Consider the following 25,963-nt stretch of genomic DNA (forward strand, 5'->3'; position numbering starts at 1 on the left):
AGTAGCTTAGTTCTTATAAACTGAATAAAAACGAGTATATAAACAAAAACTAGAGTTAGGGTTATTACAAAACATTCCTTACATAAACTGAGCATTAAATACATAAATATGACACGAGAGAATTCAGTAGTTTTTTAACTTGCTCATGTACACATCAAAGGAACTGGAAGCCATTGGTGCAGAGCATGAATGGCCCAGTGATCCAAAGTTGAGTCGTATATACACACATATTGGGCATTGGGCAAACAAACGCTGATTTATAAAAATAAACTGTCTACATCTTGCAAGTTGCGGATATATTTTTAGTTGCTTTGTCCAACTAAACTTACGTTGGTCAGCAATAGAGAAACGAAGCGAATTAATTTTTATTGTTTTGAATTAGTTTCAACAGAGAAATATACAGAAGAACGACTTTTCTGATCGCCGAGCACTGTTCATTGTGTCGTCAGCTTCATATCAAGCGCGAGGCGGGTTTAATCTATGTTTGAAAATAGACACAAACTTCATATGTAGTTAGGATGTATTCAAATTCGAGTCACGTGAGGAATAAATCTAAGGCGGCTTCTTCGCTGAAGTCCGAATGGAATAGATCAAAGGCATTGAATGGCTCCAAATTCATTAGGGGGCTGAAACAGGATGACGACGAGGGCGTCACTTGAGCAGGCGAGAGGGTCAATGAGTCATTGGTGGGTTCCATCAGACGAAGGCTCAATTCCAAGGGATTTTCCAAAGTTGGCATGTCGCTGGGAGAACAATCGAAGGGATCACTAGTCACTGGTGTTATTTTGTGTTTTGTGTGTAGCGGACTCATACTATGTTCGGATAAGTGAAGTGATTCTCCATCGGATTCCACCATGAAATTGCTCAAGTCAGACATTGATAGATGGCGGTGTTGGACGCGGTTCATACTGTTTTTGAGGCTCTGGCATTCAAATCGATGAGAAGAGTTTGAAAGTGGGGAAGCCGAAGAGTCCGAGGATGACAATGAGGCATACGCTGATGAGGCATTCGAGGCGGGTGATGCTTGACATAGGTTGGGAATGGGCGATGATAACAGTGGTTGACCGTCATTTAACTTGTCTTTTTTGCTCTGTTTTTTAGTGGGCGATACCTTGCGGGAGGCGTTTGATTTTGGAGCAGTTGTTTTTGAGTTTTTCACCTTTCCCCGCTTCAAACAGGGTTCTGGAACGTCCATTTCGTCGGGGCTTTCAATGAAAACCCTCTGATAGGGTTTGAAAAGAGCACATTCGTACAGGAATTCGTAGTCGGCTTTTTGTGGGTTAACTAGGGCTTCTGAGAGAACCCGTATGTACTTCATGGCCAAACGAAGAGTTGTAATTTTCGTTAGTTTCTCATTGGTGGTTCCCACATCTTCGTTCGTAATACACGCTGGCACGCAATGTCTTAAGTTCTCGAAGGCCGAGTTAATTTCTCTCATACGTGTTCGCTCCCTCGCATTAGCGGTTTTTCTTCGATATTTGCTCAGAGGCGCTGCCTTCGTCTTTGATTTTCCAATATTTGAGGGTGGGCTCTTTGACTGAATTGAGCTTGACAATGATTCGTTGGAGTTATCACTGGCATATCCTTGGGTCTCAATGATTCTTCCTACTGCTTGCTTGCGCTTCTGTCTGTGCCGCAAGGAGTATTTCTCACTATCCATCTTTTGTATGAGACTTGTATCTGCAACAAATAAAAATAAATTTATTAGATTTGGACAAAACCTAATTTTGTTTGCTATCTCCCACCGTAACATGAGGGACGAATCTATTCTTATTGGATATTAAAAAGATAGTAGAGAATACGAATTAAGTAGTAATCACATACTATTTTCGTACACGCAAACAAATAATACGTTTCACATTAAAGAAATTTTTAGCCAAGTAAACTTATTTTCTGAAAACCGTTGAATTTGGCTTACGATGGATTTACATGGTTTTTATACCCACCCCCGAAGGATGGAGGTATATTTATTTTGTCATTCCTTTTGCAACACATCGAAATATCTACTTCCGACTCTATAAAGTATAAATATTCTTGATCAGCGTAAACATCTAAGACGATTTAGCCATGTCCGTCTGTCCGACTGTCTGTTGAAATCATGCTACAGTCTTTAAAATAGAGACTGTAGCGTCCATAAGCAGGTTAAGTTCGAAGATGGGCTATATCGGACTACATCTTGATATAGCCCCCATATGGACCGATCCGCCGATTTAAGGTCTTAGGCCAATAAAAGCCACATTTACTATCCGATTTTGCTGAAGTTTGGGACAGTGAGTTGTGTTAGACAAGTCGACATACTTCTTCATTTTCGCCCAGATCGGTCCATATTTGGATATAGCTGCCATATAGATTTAGGGTCTTGGGCCCATAAAAGGCGAATTGGGCCCATAAAAGGCGAATGAGTTAAATTAGGCCCCTCGACAAATTTGGCCCAGATCGGTCCAAATTTGTGTATAGCTGCCATACAGACCGGTCTCTCGATTAATGATTTAAGGGTTGGTCTGGGACTGTCCCCAAATTCCGCAAAATCGGATCGAATTTGGTCCAAATCGGGCACAAATTATGCATTTACATATATACCTGAGGTGGTGGGTATTAAAAGTTCGGCCCGGCCAATTACTTTAGCAGTAATTACTTACTATACTCGTACACGAAAAAAAATAATACGTTTCACATAAAAAAAATGTTCGCCAAGTAAACTTATTTTCTGAAAAACTTTAGATTTGGTTACGATGGATTTACATGTTTTTTTATACCCTCCACCATAGGATGGGCGTATACTAATTTCGTCATTCTGTTTGTAACACCTCGAAATATGCGTCTGAGACCCCATAAAGTATATATGTTCTTGATCGCCATGCCATTTCGTAGCCATGTCCGTCCGTCCGTCTGTGTGTCGAAAGCACGCCAACTTTCGAAGGAGTAATTCTAGCCGCTTGAAATTTTGCACAAATACTTCTTATTGGTGTAGGTCGCTTGGGATTGTAAATGGGCCAAATCGGTCCATGTTTTAATATAGCTGCCATATAAACCGATCTTGGGTCTTGACTTCTTGAGCCTCTAGAGGGCGCAATTCTCATCCGATTTGACTGAAATTTTGCACGTGGTGTTTTGGTATCACTGTGGTATCACCAACAACTGTGTTAAGTATGATTCAAATCGGTTCATAATCTGGTATAGCTGTCATATAAACCGATCTGGGATCTTGACTTCTAGAGCCAATTGAGCTCGCAATTCTCATCCGATTTGCCTGAAAGTTTGCATGAGGGGTTTTGTTATGGCTTCCAATAACTGTGCTAAGTTTGGCGTAAATCGGTACATAACCTGATGCAGCTGCCATATAAACCGATCTGGGATCTTGACGTCTTGAGCCTCTATAGGGCATAATTCTCATCCGATTTGGCAGAAATTTTGTACAATTAACTGAAATATTACACAATGACTTTTACAATGTTCAGCATTCATTTATGGTCCGAATCGGACTATAACTTGTTATAACTCCAAACGTATAATAGTTCTTATTCAATAATCTTTGTTCGCCTAAAAAGAGACACCGCGCATAGAACTCGACAAATGCGATCCATGGTAGAGGGTATATAAGATTCGGCCCGGCCGAATCCCTTACTTGTTTTTCGATAAATTCTTGCAAGAATTTTTGATACGCTGGTCAACACGTCTTTTGTTTCTTTTGAATTTTGGGGTTTCTGTCTCAGATTGGCGCGTTATTTTCAAATCCGGCAACAGTTTATACAAAAGCTCTTGTTTTTGAGATATATCATAAGGTGCTATCACACGACACATATTTGATTTATGACCTGACCTGTCATTTTCTGTATCCACCTGACTTTCCTGTTGTACGTAAAATAAGCTATATTTGTGGGGAATATATTTGTCCATAATAACAATTAACAGTACTTTGAAATGGAATTACTTCAAATCATGGGTTCCTCATATTGTATGTCAAAACTAAGTTGTATGTTGGTGGTATGGTCCTGTGGAAGACGCGCAAACAATTTTTTGTCAAGTATTTTTATATGGGAAAGGAGGCGTGTGACGTATGACATACATGGCATAATTATCAAAACATGCATGGCATAATTATCCTACGCTCGAATGTCCAATAAATATATTAAAGAAATTATTTAAACCATAGATGAGCAGCACACACGTCCGCACATAGGAAAAATTAACAGAAGCACACGTACAGTGTAAACAACTTCGTGTTGCTTCGTTCGGCTGACTCTAATTAAAAGCTATTTCATTCAGTTGATGTTTGATGATATTTAGAGTTTGGACTTTTTGTGTGCCCAGTATGTCCATCCCTACGAATTCTACCAGTCACTTCCTTATCTTGGTTGCGTCAGCTCCTATTTACTCCTGTATCTTGCTGGATCTAGTACCCTGTTTTAATTCAGTATACTGCGTATCCTGTTTCAGTCTCTGTCTGTACCTACTTTGTTCCAGTTTACCTGTGGTTTTCTGCGCTAAACTGTTGGTGTACCCACCACCATAGGATGGGTCTATACTAGTTTCGTCCTTCCGTTTGCAACACATCGAAATATTGATTTGAGACCCTACAAATTATATATATTCCTGATCCTCATGAAATTCTGAGTCGATTTTGCCATGTCCGTCCGTCTGTCGGAAGCTCGCTAACTTTCATAAGAGAGTAAGAGAAATTTTGCATGTAAGTTTTGCTATAGGCTCCAACAGCCGTGCCAAGTAGGGTTCAAATAGTTTCGCACACTGATATAGCTCCCATATTAACCGATCGGCCGATATGACTTCTTAAGTTGGGCGCACAATTATTTGGCTGACATTTTAAACGAGGTATTTTTTATGACTTTAAATGGTCATGATAAGTACGGCCATCCGTATCTGTAGGGGTATTTCCTATATATTTGAAAAAATCATTCAAAGAACGTGTCAAATGCGATCCATGGTGGTGGGTATATAAGATTCGGCCCAGCCGAACTTATCGAGCTTTTGCTGGTTTTTTTCGTTTACAAAGTTTTTTTGCCCTTGTTTAAAATGTTCTTTCTCTACTGCCTTTTAACGTGCTGTGCCTAAATTTCTCCTGATCCGATTTCTTGGAGCATCCTAATAATGCTCCTGCCTCCCGTCTCATTAATCTTTGTATAACATTCCAATTTTCCTCTATATGTACGTATATATGTATATACTTAACGTCTGTCTAATATATTGGGTTGCCCAAAAAGTAATTGCGGATTTTTCATATAGTCGGCGTTGACAAATTTTTTCACAGCTTGTGACTCTGCAATTGCATTCTTTCTTCTGTCAGTTATCAGCTGTTACTTTTAGCTTGCTTTAGAAAAAAAGTGTAAAAAAAGTATATTTGATTAAAGTTCATTCTAAGTTTTATTAAAAAATCCGCAATTACTTTTTGGGCAACCCAATACTTATATATTTTTCTGGTAGTAACAATAATTATGTGTTAATTATTAACGCACTCCTCAAATTATAAATTTGGCAACAAAAAATAATACAAGGTCTGCTATATAAGTTTCTGGCCTAGGCAACCCCAAGTGTTGCCAGATGCATGCTGACACTTCCAATGAAAATTTTGACATTTTCTAGCAAAATCGTTCTGAGTACGTTTTGAAGTACCACCTCTATTTGTGTAGTTTAAAGTGACTTGAAAAAATTAATTTGCCAAAAAAAAGACTAACTCGTGAACATTTTCGTGGGATAATTTTATAAAACTTTCAGCATGGATTAGCACGACAAGATTGCATTGATGAACTTAAATCTGTGTATGATGATGACCCTATAGTGGTGCGAATAATTGGTTTAATGAATTCAGTCATACCCGACGCTCGCCCAAAGTCGAATTCTGTGAAGGTGGTCCAAAAATGCCCGAACAACACCACAAAACATTGATGCCGTGTGTGACTTATAATGCAAAGTCGTCATGTGTTAAATGTGCGACCGCGGTGTTTTAATGGACGTTTATAAGATCATCATAGGTGACAAATCATGGATCTATGCGTATGAGCCCGAAACAAAACAGCAATCGACCGTGTGGGTCTTCGAAGACGAGCCAAATCCAACGAAAGTTGTTAGTGGAAGAAGCCCTTTGAAGCAAATGGTTTCCTGTTTCTTCGGCAAAACTGGTCATGTGGCGACTGTTGCGCTTGAGCAACGTCGGAGGTCAATCCTGAGTGGTACACCACAATTTGATTGCCTGAAGTCTTGGGAGAAATTCGAAAAAAGAACAAGAGGGACGACTCATTGTTCAACATGACTATGCGAGTTCGCACACATCGGCTCAAAAAGGCGCCTTTTTGACCGGCCAAAACGTTGATTTGATGGGCCACACACCGTACGAGTACAAACTTGGTTGGCCAATTGGTATTGATATTGAACGCATGCATAAATCATGCTGGAGCTTACTTTGAAAAACAATAAAATTATTTTTGATGACAAAAATTGGTATTTTAATTATTAGGCCAGAAACTTATATAGCAGCCCTCGTGTCGGTTGTTCGCTATGCCAAGGAATTAAAAATATAAATAAAATTCGATAAAACTGAATTAGTATGTATTAGTTCATATGCATGTTTAAATCTATGGCGAAGCGTAAAGCGTTTTTATTTCAATTTCTCCGAATTATTGGAAAACAATGAGAGCACATCTTTTGAAGCAATCATTTGCAGCCGCTCAAAATCGGAATTTCAAATGAAATAAAGTGAATTAAACACAATTTTAAAATGTGACGCACTTATTTATGATTTGAAAGAAACCCCATTTTGAAGATGACGTCGAATTGATGAGCTATGTTTGAATTCATTTTCTGCCAAATGGTGGACTACTGCCGCTTAATTCGTGTACCGTTTCAATAACAAAATGCAAGCGATTAACCAAATGTGGGTGTATTCCGCTTGGTACTTACGACATGCAACCTACGACTTCCAGCACTAGTGCGTAGTCACAGAAAATGATCTTCCCGTATTATGGGTCAGTTTTCCCACATGACGTGTATATGTGGAATTTTATGGCCCAGTTAGAGAGTCCCACCTACGCAAATAGTTTGTCATAAGTGAAGCTTGAAATACGTTTGAAACCCATTGCGAGTCGGAGCTCATCAATGCTTATTGGTAATGGGAATGGGAGCAATTGATGACTTCGTTGAAGCACCGGAAATATTTCTATTGGGTTCATTTCAGTGTTTTTAGGTGCGCTGATGTTCAATCATAATTGCGGAGTTTCGGCTAACAACGAATTGAGTGTTTAGGGCAGGCTGAACGCACTATTTGTTTTTTATACCCACCACCACCATTACGTTGTCCATGAACATTCCATTTAAGGAACAATGCGAAACCTCTTTGGGGAGAAGTTTTTACATGGCATATTACAAATGTCGTAAGCATTAGGAGGGCATAACCACCGCTGAAAATGGGGTTTCTGACTTTCTCGCCAGGATTCTAACCCAGGAGTTCAGCGTCATCGGCGGACATGCTATCCGCTGCGTTACGGTCGCCTTTTTTTTGGTAAAATTCTAAGTTGACACGAAATTTTGCATGAAGGTTTCTCTTACGATTCTCGATATAACTGGTGAATTTTATCGAAGTCAGTGCAGATTTAGATATAGCCCCCATATATATATGTATCCCCCAATTTTGACTTTTAGAGCCTTTGCAAGCGCATTTATCATACGATCTTCTCACAACTCTGCACTACGTTGTCGTCTAGGACTACCACAAAAGGTGCAGATTTTGGTCGATATTGGTTCATATGTGGATATAGATCCCATATATGTATATGTTGATCTGATTTGGATTAATATGGCAATAATATGATCATTTGATAACCTATTCACACGATTTTGCACATAGGATTATAAATTCTGGCATTGGTGTTTAATGTCATAGCAATCGGTTCAGATTTAGATATAGCTGCCATACATATGTATTACCCGGTTTTCACTTTTAGAGTCTTTGTCAGCTTTGCTCTAACTATTGCACAATGTCTTATTTTATGATTGTACTGAGTTTGGCCGATTTCAGTTTATTTAGTTTCATATTTAGATATAGCTCCCATAAATATTTTCGTCCTATTTTGAATAATACTCAATAATTAAGTCATTTGTTAACCGGTACCCAGAAAATTTGGCATGGAAGTTCTCCTAACCTCTTCTGATCACTGGTAAATTCACCAGTGATCAGAAGAGGTTTAGAGAACTTCCGTTCCAAATTTTGTGGGTACCGATAGAAATCTATTCTGATTAAGACATAGCTCACATATAAATGTAGCACCCGCTTATCACTTTTTGAGTCTTTGTTAGCGTATTATCTACAAGATTTGCTCTAAATGTAGCACAATGTCTTCTTTTATGATCTTAACTGTTTCGTTTCAGATTTAGATATAGCTCCCATATATATTTTCGTAAAATTTTGACTAATACTCAATAATTTAGTCATTTGTTAACCGGTCCCCACAAAAATCATCTTCTGATCACACATAGAAATCTGTTCAGTTTTAAATTTAGCTCCCATTAATATGTATTTCCCCATTTTCACTTTTAGGACCCTTGCAAACGCATTAATCAACTAATCTTGCACAAATTTTGCACCACGATTTTCTTTATGACTCCAACAATATGTTAGGATTTTAGGCCGGTATGCACCTCCTACGAAATTTTCGTTGCCATAAGTATTGCATTGACGTATCCTAATCGAAATTTTCGTTACCGATACCTTTACCGAAAATTTCGCTTGCAGGTACGCAGTTCAAATAAAATTTTATCGGCGCCACAGGGTAACATAAACTCATAGAAAAAAGTCTGCTGAACATAGCAAACACTGTCTGCTTAAAATAGCAAACACTGTCTACTGCAAATGGCAAACACTGTCTGCTGAAAATAGCAAACACTGTCCGTTGAAAATAGCAAACACTGTCTGCTGAATATTAAAAGTTAATTTTGCTGCTATTGTAGCAGTAGTTCTGCTTTTACAGCAGTATTACTACAATTTCAGAGTAGCAGGCTGAAGTAGCTGAAAAATTTGTTGTTTGCTGAAAATGACTGCTGCTTAGTTGTAAAGGGCATGTTAGAAGAAAAAATGAAATACAAATGCAAATGTGTGTCTCAGTGGAGGCTTATAATCACCACTGAATCTATAACTTCCATAATCTTTATTCTTTAAGAAGTCGCATACAAATTTGTTTGAGCAGAATTGTGTACTCAAGACAGCAGATGTTGTTAGTTGAAATTGCAGTTAGAAATGTTTGCTTATACAGCAGCCCTTTGTTTGTTGGAACAGCAGTAATCTCTGCTTTCCCATTTTCTGCAGACAAAAACTGCTGTTTTAGCAAACATTTTTGCTGTTTTGAATAACAAATTTGATTGACTGCAGAAGCAATTGGAAAATTTTTGCCCGCAACTACGAACGAAAATGTATGTTTGAGCGCTTAATGCTATATGAATTAAAATTATTTGCAAATAAAAACGGTTAATTTCAGTACATATGTGCTTTATGGGCCATAAATTATTCAAATGGTAAATTGATGTTTGTCGCCATCTTGTAGTCTACACAGTTGTTTTCCAAAGGAGAAATGGCTGCAACCCAAAATTTCTTCAGAGGTGCATACCCGGCTTTGGTCGAAATTCAACATTGCAAACTAATGCAAATTTAATCTTCGACGACTTTACCTGCGTATGTGGTGTAGAGTATCTAAAGGTCGGCTACGCCTGGCTTTGGCAAGACCTTACTTGTTTTATTTGTGTTTCCGATTTTTTGGAGAGCGTGGATGAACTGATTGGAAATCATGATACCAGTCCCTACACTGGATAATAAATATAGAGTATTGTTATGTTTATACTGCATATATATCCAAGTTGCTTGTACCGATTGCCACAAAACTGAAGCCATAACTATTTTATTCGACACCAGCCCTAAATAAGACACGTTTATACTGCAACCCAAATGCAATTGATTCGACCAAATTACTCTACACAGAAAAAAATATGAAGAAAATTTTGTATACCCTCCACCATTGGATGGGGTATACCAATATATGTATATGTATATATATATATATATATATATACATATATATATATATATATATATATATATATATATATATATATATATATATATATATATATATATATATATATATCTATATATATATATATATATATATATATATATATATATATATATATATATATATACATATATACATATATACATATATATATATATATATATATATATATATATATATATATATATATATATATATATATATATATATATATATATATATATATATATATATATATATATATATATATATATATATATATATATATATATATATATATATATATATATATATATATATATATATATATATATATATATATATATATATATATATATATATGTTAACATCAAAGATGTTTGCTGGGATGTCAGCCAAACAAAAAATTCTTTATATTGGATTTCGATACCAAAAAATTGCTGATTCTATTGATTAATTCATTGACCGCTGTCAGTCAACATTGTCCGCCTGCAACAACAAACAGTGAACCATCATGATTTGTAAGCAACAATATGAAATGGTAATGGTAATGAAATGTAAGCATTTCTACAGCTAACGCAAGAGTCAACAATCCGTATCCACCAGTACCGCAGGTCAACAGCAAACACAGCAAAGCGGGTAACCTGACACCTCATGACGACAACAATAACAAAATCGTCAATCAGCAAGAAACCAATAGCAGCACCAGCAACAGCACCAACCAACAGCAGCAGCGCCAACAGCAGCACCAACCAACTTCAACCTAAGTTTAAGATTTTTGATTGAGTTCTGTAAAAGCACTCAAATTAATAAAAACAGAAATGTAGTAACTGTTAACTGGCGCCCAACAATCCATCAACGCACCCGGAGGCTGTGACCAAGGACCAAAAAAACACCCTAGAAGACCACAGAGGCTGTAGCTACAACTACCGGCTCAACACACGTCAACAAGTAAGCGGACGATTCTCCAAGTAGATTTAACGAAAGGACAACGAAATCGCCTCCATGGACGTATGGAAAATCTTTATAGGGATACATTTGTAAGTAGGCAATGAACACAAAAAAAATTTGTGAATCGTAGATTTAATAATTAAGAAGAATTTAAGTACAAAAGTGAAAAAAATGTGAAAACTCTGGTAGAGAAAAAAATTTTGGTGAATAATTAAAGAATTTAAAAATTGTAACTTCAGGAAATAGAAAAATCAATAGAATTAAGAAAAGTTGGAAAAAGTTAGATTTAATAATTAAGAAGAATTTAAGTACGAAAGTGAAAAAAATGTGAAAACTCTGGTAGAGAAAAAAATTTTGGTGAATAATTAAAGAATTTAAAAATTGTAACTTCAGGAAATAGAAAAATCAATAGAATTAAGAAAAGTTGGAAAAAGTTAGATTTAATAATTAAGAAGAATTTAAGTACGAAAGTGAAAAAAATGTGAAAACTCTGGTAGAGAAAAAAATTTTGGTGAATAATTAAAGAATTTAAAAATTGTAACTTCAGGAAATAGAAAAATCAATAGAATTAAGAAAAGTTGGAAATGGATCGCCGGAAATCCAGATCACGACGATTTCGAGATAATAGAGCAAAAAATTAACAATGTTTTGTCAAGCAATAATAGGCAGGTTGTAATAAATAATCTGTCTCTAAAAAAAATAGATGAACTCACAGAAAATACCAACAAAATTATAAAAATTGTAAAAACCAATGAAAATTTTATAACCATGCTCAAAATGAAAATTGACCTTTTAAAGGAAGAAATTGTTAATGTAAATTATGCCATTCACTGGGCAAAGTCCGGCATAATAAATTCATTTGTATTGTCGAACACTGAAGTGAATATTGCAAAAGAGCTTTTCGAGAAAGATTCAATTCCCTTTGTAAACATAGAAGAAATATTCGAATTCTCTGAAGTAAAAATTGCATCAAATGAAAAATCACTTATTTATATCGTCAATGTACCGACTACGAATTTAGATTCCTGCAGTAAACTCTTGATTAAACCCACTAAGAGTGGGGATCTTATTAATAAAATTGATTATAATGAAATACTAGTTTGTAAAAATGAATCCTATGGGATCCTTAAACCATGTAAATCTTTCAATAATCTGACTGTTTGTAATTTAAATAATGTCAAAAGAATAGAAAAAGAAAATTGTTTGTTAAATCTTTTAAAAAGCGTAGAAGCAAACTGTACTTTATTGAGACATAGCACCACCCCTACAGTAGAGGAAGTCTTGCCTGGGATGATTCTACTAAATCAATTCGATGGTACCATTCTCATCAACGACGAGCAGTACAATCTTACGGGAACCTTCATAATCAAGTTTCAAAACGCTTCCATAACAATTGACAACGAGACATACAACTATTTCCAAACAACGTATGCCGAACCATTACCTGCAATCCTACAACCTAGATCTCCTGGATCAAAAATAGAAGAAGTAACCACTTTGGAATTTGTAAAAAGGATCCATCTAAACAATACAAAAGCGATAGAACTGTTGAACATTAAAAACAAATGGAGTGCGGCCGTGCATTTACTCACAATAGCTGCAGCTCTCATTCTGGTATTGTTCTTGATAAGAAGAAAGCAGCGCCCATTGATTGAAACCGTTAATCTAGCACCTCCCAATCAACTATCAGTTCCGACATCGAATTCAACAAACTTTCCAAGAGACGTACCAAGATTATCTCAGATACCTTACTTCTAACGGTATTACGATCGAGGACGCTCGTAACTAAGAGGGGAGGTGTTAACATCAAAGATGTTTGCTGGGATGTCAGCCAAACAAAAAATTCTTTATATTGGATTTCGATACCAAAAAATTGCTGATTCTATTGATTAATTCATTGACCGCTGTCAGTCAACATTGTCCGCCTGCAACAACAAACAGTGAACCATCATGATTTGTAAGCAACAATATGAAATGGTAATGGTAATGAAATGTAAGCATTTCTACAGCTAACGCAAGAGTCAACAATCCGTATCCACCAGTACCGCAGGTCAACAGCAAACACAGCAAAGCGGGTAACCTGACACCTCATGACGACAACAATAACAAAATCGTCAATCAGCAAGAAACCAATAGCAGCACCAGCAACAGCACCAACCAACAGCAGCAGCGCCAACAGCAGCACCAACCAACTTCAACCTAAGTTTAAGATTTTTGATTGAGTTCTGTAAAAGCACTCAAATTAATAAAAACAGAAATTTAGTAACTGTTAACTTATATATATATATATATATATATATATGTTATTGATCGTCTAACTATGCCTGTCCGTCTGTACGCCTGTCTGTCGAAAGCACGCTTACTTTCGAAGTAGTAAGGCTAGGCGATTGAAATTTTGCAGAAATACTTCTTATTAACATAGGTCGGTTGGAATTTTAAATGGGCTAAATCGGTACATGTTTTGATATGCCTGCCTGCGCAATTCTTATCCGATTTGGCTGAATTGGCACGTGGTATTCTGGTAGCACTTCCTACAATTGCGCTAAGTATGGTTCAAATCGGTTTATATCCTGATATAGCTGCCATATAAACAGATCTCCTGATAAGACTTGCTGAGCTTCTAGACAGCGCCATTCTTATCCAGTTTGCTTGAAATTTTGCATATGTAGTTTTGGTATGACTTCCAATAACTGTTCCATGTATGGTCTAAATCGGTTGATAACCTGATAAACCACATAAACCGATCTCCCAATTTGACTTTCTGAGCCTCTGGAGGGCGCAATTATTACTCTATTTGCCTGACATTTTGGAGGTGGTATTTTTCTATCACTTCTTACACTCATGACAAGTACGGTCTATATCGGTCAATAACTTCATATAGCTCATATATAATTGAAAATCAGGATCTGCGACAAGTGTAAACATGACTTAACATAAAAAAAAAAATAATTGCACTTTAGTTATTCAGGTGCTATTTTAGATTTATGAACACAAAATGCTGATGTGGATTTATTGTACAAAAACTAAAAGAAAAAAATTAATAAATACAGCTGCAAGTCTTGGAAGTATAGACTAATTTTCATGATCGATATTTGTACTACATATTAGACTTGTGGATAATATTTTTTTCTGCAAACAGTTCCCTATTTTCTTTTGGTCCTTTGCCGCTGCGACGTCTAGATATGGATGTATTTTTTTCATTCGATGCTAAGATCTAGTTAGGTCCTAGAATGATATTCGGAAATAAAATGCACATTTGCGAGGGTTGCCTTTTATATTTCGGGATTAGAGAACACAAAAACAGATATTAATTATCGAAAATAGAATTATTATTTTTGAAAATATTCCCCATTAAGATCCATACACTTTTGCATGCGTTTAAACCAATTGTCGAAGCACTTTTGCTTCTTCACGTGTGGAAACACGTTGACCACTCATTTTATTTTTTACGTACGGGATTTGCTTGGAAGTGCATCGTGCCCGAGCAACGTTTGTTGGATTTGCTTTTCTTGAAACACCCATACAGTCGACTGCTGTTTACTTTCGGGTTCGTACGCGTAACTCCACGATTTATCAATTACCACGATGTCGTATGTGTTTCGAAGCACTGCAATAGTATTTTTGGAGCATTTCTTTCGACCAATCAACACGAGGCTTTTTTGAGATTTTGAAAAATTGTGTGGGATCCAACACGAACAAAATTTTTTTGACGGTTAAATGTTCATGCATTATTGAATGTATGCCGGTCCCACTAATGCCTAATGTTTTCTCAAAACGAGCCAAAGAATTCGAAATTTTAAATAAATGCTTTCTTTAAATTAAATTTCCTATTTACTAACGTACATGACCATCCGTTTCCAATTTTGATCGTTGATTGATTCTTATTTTTCTTCATAGACGACTGTCCAATTATTATTTTTTGAAAAATTCTTTTTTTTTAACTTTGCACCTTAACCTAAAAAAATTAAACATTTAAAGACGCTCCTATTTGCAAGGCTTTTTTGTGCCTTTAACCACGGTTCAATGTTGCCTTGTCCCAAGGTCATTTCCTTACCTTTAACGATATTTTGACCTTTGGAGGTCATTGAAGACGTCAGTGTGGAAAATTCGGATAATAATTGCGTAAAAGTTATGTAAACTGCATATCAAAGAAGACACATTATAACACCCAAAATTTTCAGAAATGTAACCAGCATAAGGAGCTGGCTAAATTTCTGAGGTACTATGCCATGTAAAAACTTCTCCCTAAAGAGGTGTCACCCTGTGCAATACCGTCTAGACACGGCTTTAAAAAGGAGGTCCCTCATCATTGAGCTTAAACAGCAATCGCTGATATGTGAAAAGTTTGACCCTGTTTCATAATGGAGTGGTTGGTCATTGGCAAATTTGCAATTTGTAATTACAGCAAATTTTCTATACCAACGCAATCCCGTCATCATATTACACTTGGATTACTTGTGCCTAATTGGTTCTTTTAAGTCAGTAGCCTTAACAAAAGCATTTACATTTTTCACACATTTTTCATTTACAAATTGAGTTTGAGTTGTTCAGGGGAAAACCGAATAGAGTACCATCCCTTAAGGAGCATAGCTCGAAAAGATTTCTTCAACCTTAATAAATCTCATAGTAATGCTCTAATGGAAAAGTTTAGCTTTTTGCATGGGCATGGGTTTTGTGACATTACTGTGGCATTACTTTCAGATTCGCTTGTCAGGGCATATTCAGTTTTTGACTGTTTCGAACTCGTTAACTTGTCAACTCGAAACACAAACAGCCTGTCATTGGCCAAGTTATTGTACAACTGAATTTTGCTGTTATTGCTTAATAATTCCGATCCTTAAAAGGGGAAAATAAATAAATATGAGCTCTCGGACGCACAAACACTGTGATGGCGGATTTTGAGAAACGATGCTAGATTCCATCGACGACTGACTACTTGCGGCGACAAAGATCGGTTGCGCTACGCTCGCTTGCTTGGGGCTTTTCTTTGACTATTTTCTCATGGCATTTTCTAATTAGGCGCAAACGTTTTTGGAGTCTGTAGATGTAATTGATAGACGATGTCGTTTTGCGATGGCAATGGACAATCGATGGATGAATGTTGTACATTGGACCTACCGCTAAGCGGTCACTTGCTACAAGGTAGGGTATTCTATGTACAAATTGCCCCCACCCCCAAAGCTACTGTGAGAAGTGGTGGACAGTATGTGATTGAAGGAGCATCTCATGGCGACAACACTGCAAGTATGTCTCACCAAAGGTAGTCAGCCAGCGCTTTGTGGAGGCAGAGTTTGTTTGCCAAAAGCCGCATAGCCTTCCGAAAATGTTTGCTGAGATGGAATGTACATGCGTGCAGCCAATAGGCAGTACACAGCGACAACGTTGCGCTTTGTGGCTGTGCGTATCCTTGACTGACTTTAGCCAAAGATGGTATTCCATGTGTTTTGGTTGTGGCCGCATGTGAGTCTCCGATGCCAAAGATGGAATGACCAACTAAAGTAGACTCTTGGTCTGAGGTTTCTAGTGTAGCGGCTCTTGGCCGCACCGACAAGTTTCCACAAACTGTGTTTAGTATGTCAATTTTTTCGTCACTCCAGCATCAGCAGCTCTTAACAGGAAAGTTACTTCTCCAAATATGGGCTCAAGTTAATTTGACGTTTGTTGCTTTTGTATCATTCGATTGCAGACATCCATCCATCCGTTGAGGACACACACACATTCACACATACGAGTACACATGGAGACTGGTGAATTCGTTTATCATTCTGAGATCCGTGAATCACAAATCTTGGTTTGGTGAAATTTTATCATGCCATTTCGAAACGATCCATATGCAAAAGGATCACAAATATTTCTACGTCCCAGTCATTTGCCAGTACTTCAGTGCTAATGCAAGGGCGGACATTAATTGATATTCAATGCGAGTATTCTCTATCGCCATTCTGTTTTTTTTTATACCTTGTGGTACTTTTGCTTTAAAAAACGGGGTACTATAAAAAATATTTTGCCTCGAAAATTCCGTTGAGAAATAATGAGGATACTTCTCTTTTCGATGTGAATCGCATGACGCTGCGATACACAGTGTCACGGATCGCCAATTTCTTTGCTATAATTTGTGAAATTCTAATGGCAGAAAATATTTATATTCTCAAAAAAGGTTATTTTTAACGAATTGTCAATCTAAAAGTTATAAAGTGAGATAGTTTGGTATGTAAATAATGTGAATTTTACTGACTATTTTGCCAATCAACTATGTCGGACTAAATATTAGCTTTTGCGAGGATGAAAAATATATTTAAAAAAAAATCGTCTCAGTTCGTTTTTTATTGAGTCTTGGGAAGTGAGTTTTTAGACCTCTGAAAGCACCAGTTGGATTTTCTGGCCTTTAAAAAGCATCAATTCTTCAAACTTCCACATCGTTGTGGAAGTATGCATCTATGCGAACACTTGCAGGAAGAGGGACCATGATTCAAAAATGTGGTTTGTTTTAGGCTTCACTTTCTCACCTCTTCACCTTTTCACCTCTTAAAAAAATTGTTATTATCACTCGAATTAAGCGTTAAAATGCAAAAGTGCTGTTTACGGGGAAAATGGAAAAAAATCGAACTGTCTGCTTGTCTCCTAAAATGACCCAGAGAGCACGAATATCAAGTCCGTTTTTGGGGCTCGGGCATGAGAGCCCCAAACGGGCCCTCCCCTCATCAAGTGAAAATGAATATTGGCAAAATGGTGCCCGAATTAAAGAAAATTTTGCGTAGAACAAAAATATCGGGGACAAAAGTTGTAGGAATCAAAACCTTTAAAATAATTTTCGAAAATATTTTTAAATAAATGAAAATTCGTGGTAATGATTTTTTGGAAATATCGCCACAAACAACATTGCTCGCTATTTTTTCGAAAAAATGTTTTCTTCCAAAAAACACGACCGATTTTTGAGGCCGTATTTTTTTTTTAATGACTCCAAATTTAGAACGCTTTTTTCCATAGTCCATAAAGTCTGCGTTAATGTGACAATTTATTTTTTAATGATTAAAAAACAATATTAAAAAAATAATTGAAGTTAAGTTTTGTTGTATATGTTGTTTCTTTATATTTCAAAATTAGAAAACAAAAACAAAAATACAAGTTCGCTTTTGCTTTTTGTTCTAACGGTACTTTTGTCTTATAAGAAGAAATTATGACATCCAAAAAGTCTGCGTTCACTTTGTTTACATCGAAAGTACCCCTTACTCTTTATGATGCTTGTTCTTATTTTTGATTAGTTTCAGTTCATTATCATAACAAGTGATAGTTACACGTGTTTTTTTTTAATTAATAAATTTGGAAGCATGGAAACTAAAGGAAAGGAAACATGCATATCTGAAAGAAAAATAATTATTAAATTGTGGAAAGAATGACAAAGCTTTAGAAATATTGGTGGAACAGTTGGAAGAACGTATTCTTCTGTCGAGCGCGTAATTAATAGTTACAAAGAAACCATTATAACTTCAAAGCCTCGGCCTGGGCGTCCCTCGTATAACGTCAACCAAAATTGTTGAAAATATTAAAACAATGTTTAAAAAAAAGCATCTGTGCCGAAACTGCCAGAAAAATATTACATAGAGCTGGATTTCATGGAAGAGTTGGTCGAAGAAAGCCGTATTTTTCAGTCATAAACAGACAAAAGCGGATTGCATTCCCTAATACTTTCATCAATAAGCCTCCTGAATTCTGGAAACAAATTATTTTCTCCGACAAGAGCAAATTCTGTATTTTTGGCATTAAAGGTCGGCAAATAGTGTTGCGCAAGTCCGGGACTGAGCTGGAAAAACAAAATTTAGTTGGAACGGTGAAGCACGGTGGTGGTGGAGTTATGGAGTGGGTCAATTAGAATTTATTAAGTCCAAAATGGATAAATGGGGTTATTTTAATATTTTGAAAAAAAAATTTGAAACTCTTAAAACAATGTGGCTATATTACCATATATTAGGAATGTGTTAATATGTTTTTATTTTGTGTTTAAATAACTCTTTTGTTTATTTTTAATTACTGAACGCAGATTTTGTGGTGCTTATATTTAATTGTTATCACATTTAAATCGCTCTAGAGTGAAAGTGCTTAACCAAACTTAGAATTTTGTTTTTGTTTTTTAATGTTAGGAATATGAAGAAAAAATATATGTAAAAGAGTTGATTTGATTTATAATTTTATTTTGTGTTCTATGCAAAATGTTCTATTATTTGAGTACCATGTTGACCATATTCCGTTCAATTTAGGGATATTGCCCATTAACGCTTAAGACCCATACATGCGAGTATTAATTGGTCATTCAATACAAACCATAAAAATTATACCGCATTACAAAATTTTGACAGACGGTGAATGTGGGAGCTACTTCAAGTAATAGACCGATTCAGACTATACGTGGCATAACTTTTGGAAGACACAGCACAATTCGGAACAACATATTTCAGTCAAATTGGATTGGAATTGCGCCCTCTAGTCAACAGTGGGTGTTGAGTGGTTCTACTTTGATAGCCAATTAATTGGCAGCTTACAAGCGCTTTCAGAATCATATACATAAAGTTGCCACCTTTACGCCGACTATCTTTTTTAGAGAATGCAAATAAAAATGGAGTGAAACAAAGAAGGAACAGAAAGGAACAGCGAGATTTTATGTTCCGCTTTTAGCTCAGCATCGGTGTTTTCACTATTTTATAAAACTAGCTGTCAAGATTTGCCAAAACAAAAATTTTCAAAGACTTCTAATAACTTAAAAATTCCTTAATTGTAGTTTTTTTTCGGCCAATTTGATAAAATTTTGGATTTTGCATCTTTTTTTGAAAAACAATAACCTGGTGTCAATATGGTTCATTTTGTTTCATATAAACTCAAATAAATTGGATCACAATTTATAAATTTTTTAATATAAATCCTTTCACTTTTTCAAAGTTTTGGAAAAGCGTTGAAAATTAAGTATTGAAAAAAAAAAAACATTTAATTTACTATTTATAATTGTTCATATACTTTAGCGATTTAAAGTGTTGCCCAGCTCGAAAAGCTTTTCGTTTAAAAATATTTCAATCAAATCGTTCCAGTAGATTGAAAGTTATGTGCATTTGAGTGTTGAAGAAATTAGTAGATGTCAACTAAAGGGTGACCTTTTAAGAGCTAAAGGAAAGTTTTCAAAAAAAAAACATAAAATTCAGAAAAATTCATGAAATCCTTATTTGAATCGATAGTACGGTCCATTTTTTAAGATCATTTCATGCAAATCTTGACGGTGACTGAGCCTCAAATGGTCCATCCGCTTAGTCCAACATTTCGCTCGGTCTCTCACGAATAAATGCGTCAATGTTGTCTTCCAATGCGTCAATTGAAGCGGGCTTGTCTGTATAAACATGAGCTTTAACATAGCCCCACAAAAATAGTCCAAAGGAGTTAAATCCCTCGATCTAGGTCTCTCACGAATAAATGCGTCAATGTTGTCTTCCAATGCGTCAATTGAAGCGGGCTTGTCTGTATAAACATGAGCTTTAACATAGCCCCACAAAAATAGTCCAAAGGAGTTAAATCCCTCGATCTAGGCGGCCAATTGACCGGTCCCCAATGAGGGAATGTTCTACTGTATGAAATCAGGGAGTATTCTTGCTTTAAAGTCGATTATTTAAAATAAGTAGTTGGTGAACAATGTAGCGAAAAGCGAACGTAGTACTGTGTGGCACTTTCTAGTTGAAACCACATGTCATGCAAGTCAACATCTTGCATTTTGGGAAAAAAAAGTTGGATATCATCTCACGATAGCGCTCACCATTCACAGTTACGTTACGATTCGCATCATCTTGAAGAAGTACGGTCCAATGATGCCACCAGCCCATAAACCGCATCAAACTGTTACTTTTTCTGGATGCATTGGTAGCTCTTGCAATGCTTTTGGCTGATCTTCACTCCAAAGTCGACAATTCTGCTTGTTTACGTACGTCATTGAGCCAAAAATGAGCTTCGTCCCTCATTGGAAGAAGCGCGCGATGAACTTTCTTAACAGAGCACGCTATTCGATAATAATGTTCAATAATTTGCAAGCATTGTTCGTTTGTAAGATGATTCATGGTTAAATTATAGAGCAAACTATAAATGTTTGACAGTGGAACAAAACACAAAACGTGCGTGAGCTGTTTAAACCAGTGTTGACAAAAAGATAATAGCTAAAAAATCACCCTTTAAAACCCAGAGTAGCACACTGTAGCACAGGGTGGTCGTTAAAGCATTTTCTGAAAGCTACAAGCGATATCTAAATGTAGTCTGATTTCGCCCATATTCGCCTTGGTTGAGGTGAGGCATAAAAGAACATATTGATCCACATATTACTGGAATATGTTGAAAAACAGTTTTATTGGGCAAGTACTATTTTTGAGGTAGCTGTACAACATTTTCCTCCGCCCTTGAACGTTGATCGTGAATTAATCGTGATGTCATCTCGGCTATGGTAAAACTTTTATGAACTTCGTCTTTGGGGAGGGATGGTTCTTCTACGCAGAAGTTCAAAACTTTTTTCAAGCCAAAAATACTTCGCTTGCAGTAAAAGGCGATATGTTACAAGAAAGACGATTTTTTTGGTTTGTTTATATTTTGTGTGTCTTCCATTTTGGCAGAGAATCTAGCTAATAAAGATTCATTTTTGGTTGTTTCATTGGGTTAAGATCAGTCTGCCAGCAGTTAGTAAGTAGAGGTTCACGGTCGTGTGAGGATGTGAACTAGGAAAGTGAAATTTTTTAAATATTAGCAATACCAAAAACAAAAATACATCTCACCAAACGGCGCCAGGCTGGAAGCAACAAAATTTCTACTCCGCTTACATTGTTTGACAATATTCTGCCTTAAAGAAATATCCCAATAAATTATTTGTTCGGGTGTAGAGATAGGCTGAGGTGCAAACGATTTCAATGCGTTGGTTGTGTAGGCCCCTAAAGTTGATCACCTCGGCATTTCGATTTTTTAGTGCATTATTTATAAAAATCCTCGCAAAAAAGTTAGCTTGAGGTCTAGTGCGATTTTCATTTTTAATCATTATTGGTGATAAAATTTACAACAACAACTGCAATCAATGGTATATTCGTTGCTAAAGAAACGTTTGTCTTTAGGTTTTTATTTTTGCAGCAGATTCCAAAAGTCTATATGTCCACGAAATTTTAATGGTTATAGCTGAGGTTTTAAACACATTATCTGCAAAGTTTCCCTAGAAATTGACCTAGAAGGCATGGGACCCATTGGGGGACCTTCAAAGTTGGTCACCTTGGCCCTACAAAATTCTGTTCGGGGTGTCAAAAGCGCATTTATAGCCCGATTTTCCAAAATTTTTGTCTGAAAGTGCTTAAAAAGCCCTACAAAAACAGGCCTATGACAAACAATTTTTTTTGAAATTTTCGCAGAGGCTGTTCTCTTATTTTGTTTCTTGTGAATGCATTTCTTATAAAATTTACTATTTATTAGTTGCGATATATGCTAAGGTCAGATTCTTCAGTCAAAAGTTATGCGAGTTACAAATGTGAAAAAAGTAAATTTTTGGCATTTTTTCGTAAAAAAAGGTAATTTCATTTTTTCGTCTCTATACAGAAAACTTGGCCCAGCACTATCAAGTTTGCTTACTGTACTGTAAAGACTACTTAATGTAGATGCATTTTAAGTTTAATTTTTATAAACTATGTTAACCCTAATAGGAGATCTGTGAAGTACAATATTGGCATTTTTAACAAAAAAACTGGGGAGACCCGCAACTTTATAACATATTTTCATTGGCCCAAGTAATAACTAATTGCGTGCAACAAATTTTTAGCACCATCCAAGGATTGAGGTCTTTACGGACATTTTACTAAAAAAAAAGTAAACTTGTAAAAGCGTGTTAAGTTTGGCCGGGTCGAATCTTATATACCATGGATCGTATGTAACAAGTTCTTTGAATGACTTTTTGAAATTTATAGGACCTATATCATGTTATAGGCCGATAAGGACCGTACTTGATGATGAAAGTCATACAAAAATGTCAAAGTGAAGACACTTCATCCAAAATTTCAACCAAATCGGATGGTAATTGCGGCCTCTAGGGGCTCAAGAAGTCAAATCAGGTCTTAGGCCGATTTGAACCATACTTGGCACAGAAATAAAAATTGCGCCCTCTAGAGGCTGAAAAAATATATTCGGGATATCGGTTTATATGGGACTTATATCAGGTTATAGACCGATTCGAAACATAATTGTTTCATCTGTTGATGGTCACAGAAAAGTCATGGTGCAAAATTTAAATTGGATAATAATTGTGCTCTCCAAAGGCTCAAGATGTGTATTCGGGAGATCGGTTTATATGAGAAATGTAACAGATTTTACCCCGATTCGAACAATACTTAATACATATATTTGAGGATATAGTAAAGATCATCGTGCAAAACTGCTGTCAAATCAGATAAGAACTGCACTCTATAAAGTCTCAAGAAGTATATTTAGGAAATCGGTTTATGTGGGAGCTACATCTGAACATGGACCGATTTGGCACATTTTTAATCGCAACCTTCCTACATTAACAAGAAATATTTGTGCAATACTTCACTGCTTCGAAAGTAATCGTGCTTTCGACAGACAGACGGATTTAAAATGTCATGACGATCAAGAATGTTATGGGGTCTCAGACGCATATTTAGAGTTGTTACAAACGGAATGGCGAAATTAGTGTACCCCCGTTCTATGTTGGAGGGGATAAAAAGGGATCGAAACAGAAATTTTATTAAAAATTTTATTAAAGCAAACCACCGAAAGATGGGGGAGTATTTACTTCGTCATTCAGTTTGCAATACATCGAAATATCCATTTTGACCATACAGAGTTTTTATATTTTTTTTTTTATGTCCGTCCCTCTATGTGTCTGTTGTAAACATTCTACAATCTATCAAAAAGCGATATTGAACTGAAACTTTGTACAGTTAATTTTTTACCAGAGGCATATTTTCATTCAGTCCCCATATGAACCGATTTCTTGAGCTCGTTAATGCGTACTTTCCAGATCGGAACTTATTTGTATATATTTACCAGTTGGACCGATCTACCCATTTTTCGTCAGATTTCGGTGAAATTTTGGGTAAGGCTATATCCCTATAAAGTGCTACCCTGTCAAATCGTGTTTGTGTTTTGTAATTTTTTTTAAGATTAATGTAAGCAGACAGACGGACAAACGGACAGACGCTATACAATGCACTCAATTAATACCCAGTACCACAGTGCTATATAATCTCATCAATTTGTTGGAGAAACAATGCCGTAAACAAACCAAACTTGGCGCCAATGTAGATAAAAGTCAAATCTTTAGTTCGATCTAAATCAGTAGGAACAGTATATAGTTACTTGGGATTGCATCCCTTCGTCCCGAAAATAAATTATAAACGCATACTCTGGTAGGGACAGAACGGGGACAGAAGCAAATAGCAATACAATGGAATATTTACCACAAAAAAAATGTTCGAGCCGCTCGGCCTCCTGATGGACTAACTGCAGTCAAGGGTAGGCAAATGCTATAACATCAACGATTAACAAGTGGCAAAGCACTCATGTGACGATTTGCCTTTAGCTCGAACTGTTGTTGCAATCGCTAGCTGCAAATGAAGAGTTGGCGTGCGGTGCCTCGGATTCTCCGACGCTTGTATTAATTTTAGAATATATCAAATATTTCAGTACTTTATCATTGCCGGCAGAGCGTTTGTTTGGATTTGTGTCCGTCACTTGTACGTTTGCAGGTGACTAGCGACTACGCGTAGATCGTCGGATGCTCCGCTAGGACCGATCTGAGGTGGCGTATAGAGAATTAATTTTAGTAGAGTACAAAACTCATTGAACGATATTTAAGAGTGTGCGGCGAAGGGGCGAATGGTTGCGTCGTCCGGAGGAGATATTAAATTTACTGCTGGCCAAGATGTTATTATTTTGTATGCCCCCACAAACACCGAACGCTGTGCTGGTGGCTGGTTGCTTCAGCACGTTGCTTTGTTTTGCGATCGCTTCTAAAAATAGTATTATTACGCGTCTCACACGGCGGATGGAGTGAGCGTAGCGTGCGACTGATTGAGTGTAGGATGTGTGGGGTACAAATTTCGAAAAAAAACCGCACCGACAAGAGATCTCGTAGTTGATCAATTGACAACTTTACCGGCATGCACGAGCTGCTCGCAGTGCGCTCTAGTGTCTTTTGTTCTAAGCGTGTCCGCTTCCGAGGTTAGCTAAATTTGCACTGAATTAAAATCGATAGTTTTTGATAGCACCGAGCATTGAAACCAACAAGAATGGAGAACACCGAAGAGAGTAAGACTGACATTCTCATATCTTGTTCACGTCTCTTGTTGTTCTCTTTGTAGCTCTCACTCCTAGATGATAAAATCACATGTGCGTGTGTGTAAAACGGTGTGTTTATCCAAACGATTGGCCATCATCATTGGTTTGTTTGGCTCTGACTTCTGAAAAATGAATGCCACACTTCGTTGTGCGCAGGGGTGCCAAACAATTCGACGAAAGTTTTATTTATTTTTTATTTGTTCATTGTTTTTTGTTCCTACACAATAAGATAACTATTTTATAAATTAAAGTGCAGTATATCCAACATATCAAACTTCAGCTAGTACAAGTAAAACAAAATTTATGGTGTGTTTATTTCAGTACGGACAGTAAACTGGCCATCAGGCTAATAACAACCAGGGCGGTAAGGTCACGGACAATCTTGGATTAATGCCTTCTCTGAGGATGGCACGATCCGCATCGTTTGGGTTAGGTATCATGCGATAGCATGTGGGGAAGATGATGAGATGTTGGAGCATTTCCTATGTCATTGCCCTGCTTTCGCGGCTAACAGACACAGGCACTTAGGTGGGGACACAATACCAGACATGAACCAACTTAGGGGCGTAGTATGGTAAACTATTGGGGATTTTGTGCGCCCTCTAGGGGCTCAG

General features: G+C 36.6%; 1 protein-coding gene and 1 long non-coding RNA gene across 2 annotated transcripts in view; one reads left to right on the forward strand and one right to left on the reverse strand.

The window, feature by feature from the left end:
* Positions 1 to 25,963, forward strand: part of LOC131995121 (uncharacterized) — a 55,267-nt gene that overhangs the window by 1,065 nt on the left and 28,239 nt on the right. The gene's annotated exons all lie outside the window — the stretch shown is intronic.
* Positions 12 to 25,243, reverse strand: LOC106088104 (helix-loop-helix protein delilah). Its single transcript, XM_013253419.2, has 2 exons — positions 24,470 to 25,243; positions 12 to 1,680 (listed from the first exon to the last, which is right to left on the reverse strand). The coding sequence occupies exon 2, from the start codon at positions 1,658 to 1,660 to the stop codon at positions 536 to 538; it is 1,125 nt and encodes a 374-aa protein (XP_013108873.1). The 5' UTR covers positions 1,661 to 1,680; positions 24,470 to 25,243; the 3' UTR covers positions 12 to 535.

Source organism: Stomoxys calcitrans, chromosome 2, assembly GCF_963082655.1.
Source record: "Stomoxys calcitrans chromosome 2, idStoCalc2.1, whole genome shotgun sequence".
NCBI classification, from domain to species: Eukaryota; Metazoa; Arthropoda; class Insecta; order Diptera; family Muscidae; genus Stomoxys; species Stomoxys calcitrans.